The sequence below is a fragment of the Falco punctatus genome (genome assembly GCF_963210335.1).
Source record: "Falco punctatus genome assembly, chromosome: 8".
NCBI classification, from domain to species: Eukaryota; Metazoa; Chordata; class Aves; order Falconiformes; family Falconidae; genus Falco; species Falco punctatus.
The window spans coordinates 29,602,652-29,611,067 of record NC_137588.1 but is presented as its reverse complement, the minus strand read 5'-3'; the positions used below and the strand labels follow the sequence as shown (position 1 = coordinate 29,611,067).

General features: G+C 41.5%; 1 protein-coding gene across 2 annotated transcripts in view; it reads right to left on the bottom strand.

Moving 5' to 3' along the window:
* Window positions 1-6,042: 6,042 nt before the first annotated feature.
* Window positions 6,043-8,416, bottom strand: part of RALB (RAS like proto-oncogene B) — a 49,442-nt gene continuing 47,068 nt past the window's right edge. For both annotated transcript variants that reach the window (XM_080399554.1, XM_080399553.1), the window contains exon 5: window positions 6,043-7,934. In XM_080399554.1, coding sequence (XP_080255680.1) covers window positions 7,815-7,934 — 120 coding nt within the window. In that variant the 3' untranslated portion in view covers window positions 6,043-7,814. The remainder of the gene's footprint in view (window positions 7,935-8,416) is intronic.

The following is an 8,416-nucleotide window of genomic DNA, read 5'->3' as shown; positions in this document are numbered from 1 at the left end:
CCAGCAGAAACAGGGCTTAAAAGTTGAATATTTTGTGCATCCTGCCTCCACTCCTCTCCAAATGCCACAACACCTTAAAATTTATGCCCCAGGTGCTAGAATCAGCAAGCATAAGAACATCTTTGTTTTCATTCAAAAAAAAAATGCTTCTACTATCATAGTTGAAGAAAGAAAGCTTGCAAACATGAAGCAAGTGTACTCAAAAGGCCTGGAAACAAAAGGACTGTGAAAGAGAACACCAAGTTCATTTTCTAAAGCATCTCATTATTTCTAAACAAAATTGTAGTTTTGGAGGCCTGACTTATGGTTTTCAAGCTCCTGAGGCAAAGCTGCAAATGTGGCCTTTATTCCCACACAGGAGCAGCTCTGCCTGCCCTCCTCCCTCCACACTGTTCAGGGAGGGGAAGCAGTGGTGGGGGGAGGCAATTCACAACAACTGGAACAGGCACAATATTACCCTCTGCTCAGCTGTTTGCTGCGCTACCATCATTGCTCAAAAGGATTTGTTCAAGGTATCACATATGAAAGCTCTAACCTGGCTGCAGGAGTAGGTGAATCACATACTCTGCTGCTGTTCCTCGGGTAGGAAGCAGCTTTCGTTAGCAAAGTCTGAAGTGTTCAGGTCTCCTAGTGCTCATAATCCTTCTGTGGGTAGCTGTTTCTCCTATAGCCTGATTCACCCTGTTGTCCTGCAGTCTTCAGAGCTGGAACAGGGCAACTGACCATACCTGGGGACAAGAGTACCTGTCATCCAGTGGCACTGCTCTGCACCTAATTGGAGTACAGTCAAAAGGAGTGAAAGGAAAGAAGGGCTCACGTTTATTTAAGCTGTCTGAACTTGAGTAGAACTAGGAATATTTGAAACCCTAGGAATAAAGATGAACATCCAAGGACAAAGAACCAAGCAGGTCTATAAAGAAATGAAAATAAGAGACCCCAGCGTGAAAGAGGTTCTTCCATACTCGTGACCAGGGCACCAACTAGAACAGCTATATCTAAAACCAAACGCCTAGTCCACCCTGCAGGCATTTGTTCAGCAACCCAGTAGGTTTTGGTTTTCATAGCTCCACATTTCAAGCGGGAAACAAAGTTTTAACTTCTGATTCCTGAATCCTGTCATTCTTGGGCAAGGATTCTTCTGTCAGGGAGGTCTGTGTGACCAGGACCATCTCTCTCAGGTTCTCATTAGCCTTTCCAAAACTGAAGAGCCACACACTTTTAGGAGCGAAACTGTAGGCTATCTTGAGCAACGTTGCCATGATGTTTTCATTTAGAAGCAAGAAAGAATTTGGCTATTTTTTTATATAATTACTCCTTCCCCCAGTCCACAGTTGTTTTCCTTGTTTACACATATAGAAATGTAATGCCATCATTTTGTGGGGAGGGTAATCACATTACAGAGCACTCTTACAGACCACAGGTTGAGGAACACTCATCCAAACAGCAAGTTCAGTTTGTTGTATGTGTTTTCCTTTTAAAACAAAAACAGAGCACTATTAAACAGTAGGGAGTAACTTTCCTTGTCTTTCAATGCTACATGTATGCACAAGTTTGCCCTGGAATCCTGGTATTTGGTCTATGAAGCCAACACGCATACAGCCTCCGATACCCTGAATGTTAGACTTTAAAAATAAACTCAAAGTCTGATTATATCAAAAACATGATTCTTCCTGAAAGCCAAGCAACAAAGCTCATTGAGGGGAACTTTGACTGTAAACTCTGGAGACTAATCGACTTCATCAGGAAGGCAAGTGCAGAGCATATGGTCCCAGCCTCACCTCAGCATTTTACCTCCACCCCCCTTTACAGTTACAAGGCTTAAGGGACCATTTTTTGGTGTTTCCCTAAAAGATCCTATTTCCACAGCAGACACTAAGCAGTTTGGGGTGGGGGTGCACAGGGGGAAGGAGACTGAGGGGCGGGGAACACAAAAAAGATTTTAATAGGATTCTCCCCCCCTCCCCCCCCTTAAGGCTTTATATTTCAAAGAAAACCCAGCATCTTTAGTCACCCGTAGAAGCAGAATGTTTTGTGAAGTACTACACAGTCCCATGGAACAATAAGTATTCTTTGTGGCATGCAAATCAGTGCTCAGTGAGCAGAACAAACTTACACGTGCAATGCAAACTGGTTTAATGCCATAGAAATTGTAAAGCTACTATCCTCATGAGAAATTGGGAGTTCTGCTGCACACTCTTTAACGTTTAGGCAACAACTAACATTAGCATTTGCATGCAAAAAGGAAAATTTTAATTTAGAACAAGGGCTCCTACTGCATGACAGAATCATATGGCAGAACAACAAGCACAGAAGAATCTAGTTAGCATGGATTTCTACGTGTAATTCAGGTAGCAGATTAATAGCAGCTACGTGTACGCTCGCCTGAGCGCGCTGAACAGCCCCTCTCCATTGGTGGAGCTTCTAACCCTTAAAGCCACAAGATGGAGCCAACAGTTCTCAGGAACAGGTGCCCGCACCATCCCAGATGAATCCTCAAGAGCACGTAGCACACAGAACCACACTAGTTCGCGTTCTGGCTGGGGCAGAACACATGTAAGCATGAAGGCAGAAGCCAAGCTACACACGTGCAATCATTCTCCAGTTTCATCCTGCTGCAACTTGAGGAAGGCCTGTTCCTCACAAGCACCCACAGTATTTGAAGAGGTGCCATCCTAGGCTTTGGCTCCAGATATGTAATCCAGCTGTGCTCAGAACCCTCTCCTGCCTCCTACACAGCACTTCATGCTAGCCTTTCTCTGCTGCAGAATATTTAAACTACTGCTTCCCTGGAAAGGAGAGCTACATAAACCACCACGGCCACCAAACACAGGGCAAGCACCAGGTAAACAAGGTCATACAAATCGCTGCAATCCTTAGCCAGAAGTCATCAGTTAGAGGATGTTCCACATCCAACTTCTACAGCAATGGCAGCAGAGACTGCGCTCAAAAGTTTGCTGTGAATCCCACTTCTATGCCACTCCAAATTAAGTGGCATAACCGTGCAGTGAGTTTATCTTGAACCATCCTGCCTTGGAGGCATCTCAGCTTCTCTGCTGCAGTTTGTTCATTGCAAACCAACACTGAGAATGGAGTCTGGCACACTCAGAAGACAAGGATCAATGTTTCCACACAGTGTTGCTTATTCTGTTATTTGAGCCGCAAGACTGACTGAAGAAAGAGGAAAGCAACCGTCAATGTACACAGTTGAGACAAGCTGTGTGATCTGATTTGGTTGTGGAAAATTAACTATGAGTGAACCAAACTGCTGTACCAGTCGAGTCCTGACCCATGATGTAGACCATCTCCAGAAAACCAATGATGGGATGAAGTCCTCAGTCATATCTTCTCCCCCTCCTTTCCCACGGCCTGTAATATAATCACATGACAGGTTTGATAGAAAGGTTAGTTCCAGACACTGAAAGTCGGAAGTTGCCTGGTTCAAGAATCTGGGGATTAGACATGCTTTTAGAATGCTGTAAAAATCAGTAACAAACAAGTATTATGCCTGTTTTTCTTTTTATTATCAATAGTAATACAAATCAGTTGTATTAGCATGATAATGAAAAGTAACCAGTTTTATAGACATTAAAAGTGTTTGTGCAAGTTAGAGACAAAGCTCTGAAGCTATGAAAGAAAAAAATAAGAATTTACATTGTATAGTATAGTATACATAGTTTAAAGGCAGTTTTATGAAATCTTGCTATCACAATCACTTCCTCTACACTAAACCTGTCTCTTGGTGTTGGAGATAACACTTTGCCTCCCAAGAGGAACACCTGCCATTCCCATGAAGTGTGGAGATTACAGTGAAAATCATACTTTTTTTTTTGTTCCTTTTCCCAACTATGAAGTCAACAGGAGGTGAACATTGCAACATACGCTTATAGCAATTAAAGAAAGCTTCTGTCTACATAATCTCCGAGTTCAACTGATTAAAGAGTATCCTTTATTTGAACAAGAATTGATAGACATATCATCCTCAAGTACTGGGTTAATGCTTTGGAAAGCTTTAAAAAGAATATCTTTGTGAGCATTTAGTTATATGTGTTCCCCCCCCCAACTCTTACTACTGCCCAGATTACAGCTTTGTGCCTTAATGCTTAAGAATACTTTAGGGCTATGTTAGCCAGATAAGACTCAACTGGAACTTCAGATAGCTATTAACATCTTACAGAGGTTTAATGCCCAGTAAATGCAAGCATACACCTTTCCCTTCATTAAACCAAGTGTTCACCTAAAAAATGCAGTAGAGGCACATTAGTCTGTATAGAACACATGGCACAAGTCACTGAAGATGCACTTCATGTTGCATCTGTACTCCCACCTGGGGAGATGCTCCTCAAAAAACAGAAGAGTCAAGTCTGCCTTTGCACTCCCAGAGTTTACCTGCTTTTTTCATATGACTTAGTCCCCACCGTAACACGGGCTTGTCTCATGTGTTAGCACAGATCAGAAGGAAGAGTGGAGCACTTCAATACCCACAGCTAAACCACATATGGAAGACTGCATATAGCAGTAAACAGCTCCTCGACTTAATATTAAACCATTACACAAGATTAATACTTGAACGCTTAAGTGCAAGTGAATAGTCAAGTCTTATATGACCTCAAGCTCCAAGTATCCAGTTACCTGCCTACAGCCAGGCTCCAGAAATATTTAAGAGCCCATTATACAGATGAAGACTTTGTCTTTGATTACCTAATATGCAATGTTTGCTACAATATCAGCTTCAATACAACCTTCAGTTGCCTCAGCTACACAGCATGGCTAGCAGGCACCCACACCACACCCCCTCTTGCCAAAGTCCTCCTTGTTTGATGTACCAAATCCACAAGCACTCATTTCAATTAGAAACCCTCAAATCCAAAGGATGCATTGCTCTGTACCACTTTTTTTTTTTTTTTATTCACTCTAGTCAACCCACCTGATGTTGATGTCCAGTGAAGCATACCTGGAAGTCAATCAAGAACCCTCAAATCATACTGACCTTAAAGACATGCATTCAAGCACTTCCACCATAAAAGGTGGAGGCAACAGGATTCCCATCCAGGGGAACAGTTTTACTGCCTTCCTGGTACAAGTCAGACTGCTTGTTGCCTACCATTATGAAGTAGCCAAGGTAGCTGTCTTGTTTATCATCTTTCAGCTGTAACTGGAAAGTTAAGCTGAAGTTTGTCACAAGTACAAAAAAATACTGAAGAGCTGCTGCTTAGTCTTTCTGGAAAAAGTGACTAGCACAGCATACTGAAGAGATGCAGCATCAAGCCACACAGCAGCAAGCACCTTCTTCCAAGTCCACTTCAGCGGGGGAGTTTATCAGAGAAAACAAAAAAACCCACCACAAACCTGAGTGAGAACAGCACATAGACTGTGAGAACACCAGCGGGAGACCCACTGTTCTGAGTGTCCTACCTGAATCTGTTCATGTGTCCTATCAGACACTGTCAGGTACTTTAAGACTAAAGAGATCAAAGGTCAAGGCATGCAAGCCTCTTGAGCCAATACAGCCGAGCTGCCCACTGTGAGCTTTGCGGAGTTCATTATTCATATAGCAAGGAAAGCTTATTTGGTTTTGTTAGACACATTTTACAATCTGCCTCAGAGGGGCTTGACCTAGATAAGCTTGTAATGTGAACTCAACTGTTGTTTATCCTTTAGGTTAATTAAGGACTTAACCTTTAGGTCTCAATGAAAGCCAAACTTAAGTGAGTTGCCTTCCTCCAGGAGACATTCATTTGCTGTATGCACAATATGCACTCAGAAATGGACTTAGTCCATGGAAGTTCAAAAGGAAACTTCACTGAAGTGTTACAGCTCCAAGTGCCCCATTAGGTGCCTAGGCTTTAGACATTGGTACCAGAGCTCAAGTGACAAGTTCTGTCAGCCTGCAGAATCCCAGCCTTTCCTTCAAAACTTGTTGTCCTTCGCTTTGTAATACCGATTAATTACACTGTTCACAGAGAAGTGCTTCTGAATTAGTTAACCATTCTTTTTGTGCAATCAAGACAACATTAACAAAGAAGGAATTTAACTTGACAAGAATGAAGATTACAGCACCTTTTATTTAGTACAGTTTCCCCAATCCAATGAGTTGCCTGACAAATTGAATAGTTATGGAAGACAATGAATTTGTGATAAGTCCCTGTGAAACCTCAGGCCAGAGGTTCTGATGTCTAACACATTTTTTCAGAGTTCAGAGGTGGAATGCACAAGACCAATCTAGTACATGTTAAAATGTTTTTCAACCTCAAATTACAATACTAAGTACTGAACAGTATTTGCTACTCCTTCACCTCAAGAAACACTATGTTAATTTAGTACTGCAGTGTGCTTTTTTGAACAATCACATAGCATATTTTTTTCCAGCAAGTAACTGTTTCAAGCATCCACTTACCAAGCAAAATAGTCCCTTAAGTCTCTCTACTCCTTCAAAAAGAGAGGATAACCATAATTCATTGAGAGACTCCACCATCAGAAGAGACAGTTACTCTCCACAGTGACAGAAGTGGTTTTTTGGCAGCTGCATTTAAACTGCATTAGAAAGCTCAGTTCACTCAGCTGACAAGACCACCTTCTAAGGACTGACTTCTCCATTTCTAGGCAGCGTTTTATTGATAAACATGACCACCATTGCATAACTGACAGCAAAACTTAACATGCATCCCCATGTGCTAGGTTGCTGTGCATCAGAAACATACGTATAAAACTAGCAGTGAGTAACAGATGTGGCAACTGCTTAACTTTGCTTTTTGACACCACACAACTCACTAGCCAGCTAATCATAAAGAGAGGTAGCATGTATGCCTCACTTATTCCAAGTCATGTTTGTGTGATGTGACCCATCCTTACTCAAGATTTTTCATCTGCAGCAAGACAAGAGACAGATGCAGATGTTCCCACTTTTCAACATGATCACAAGTGTTCCAACAAACAAAACCAATCAAATCACTGATTTTCACTATTCCAGTACCAGGGAGGGGAAGGATGACAAATATAGTGTAATCAAGTCTAGCCACAATACATTGAAGAAACCCAGGACAGTATTTCAAGGACACTGTGACAATATTATTCCTTTTGAATAAAGGCTTACAGTCATTTTCTCACCCCATACCATTAATTTAAGGATGAGAGGACAGGCCAGTGGGGAATGCATCCAGCCAGGATTTAAATATCGATTTCTACATTGCCTAAATGAGTCTGAATTGAGTCCACAGGCTCGATTCATGAATGCTGTATTGACTAAACAGAACATGGAAGGAAGCTTAAGTTGACACTCCAGTGTTAGTTGTTACTTCTTACATGGAGTGTGAGAAGCCAGCAGATTTCAGCGTAAGAAATATCAGTGACAACTAGCAGAACATGGAAAGACTCAAACCCTTTACCAGATGTCATCTAGCTTTTCTGCAGTTTGCAACATCAAGAAGGGCAGCAACAGTAGAAAAACAAGTGTTTGAACCTGAACAGCTGTGCTTGTTAAGGCCAGTAGAGGTTCAAGAGTAACATATTCGGAGGAGCATTAGAGTAAACTAGGAAGTTAATATGAAAGTACTTTGTACAACCAAGCAGAAGGATTGTAGTTCTGAAACTGTTTCTAGTTTTGAAAGACACTGGGAAGACAGAGCGCATTTCAGTTTAAGTAGGCATAAGTTTTGTTGGATACCAGAAATAGTTTCAAAGTTCTGTTTTCACATTTTGAAGGTGTGATATGCGAAGCAAAAGATTAAAGGAGTCAATACAGACTTCCTTTCATGAATCCAGCCCTATATCCTTAGTGGTATCTTATCCATGCCACCTGTAGCAACAGTTCCCAAGCATCACAGTAAGCAACATCTTTCTTTAAAGCTTTTCTTGTTCTTGCCACTTTTCTTGCCGTTCTTGTCTTTGTTTTCTGACATTTTCTTTGCTCTGATTTCTCTCATTAAATCAAAGAATACCTAGGAGGGAAAAAATAGAGAAAAATTAAACGAGATCTGCCACCGGAAAGGAGATAAACTACTGTATTCAGCAGCAAATAAAGATGTAGCACCAGACTGCACCTAATACAGCAGAAGTGAGTCTAGACAGATTCTAGTGACAAACTCAACAGAATTATGTAGCATGCCAAGCAGTGGCAAATAGCACAATCTTACCTGGCTATCAAATCATCCAACAGCCCTGCTTTAAGAGCTTTTTATTGAATGTGACTTGCACAAAAGTAGCATTTACAGTTCATGATAACATCTGCCTGTGCCTAACAAATATTTCCAGGCAAATCACTTGTTAGCTACACAAAGCGTTTACTCCAGTCCTTTACATGTAATTACAAACACACTCTGCTCAGTAGTATTCTGCCTGGTTTACAACTAAAAAGTTGCAGCATTCAAGTGACACTGTCAGACACAAAGTTCTCAGACTGTTATAAGAAACAGAATAACGA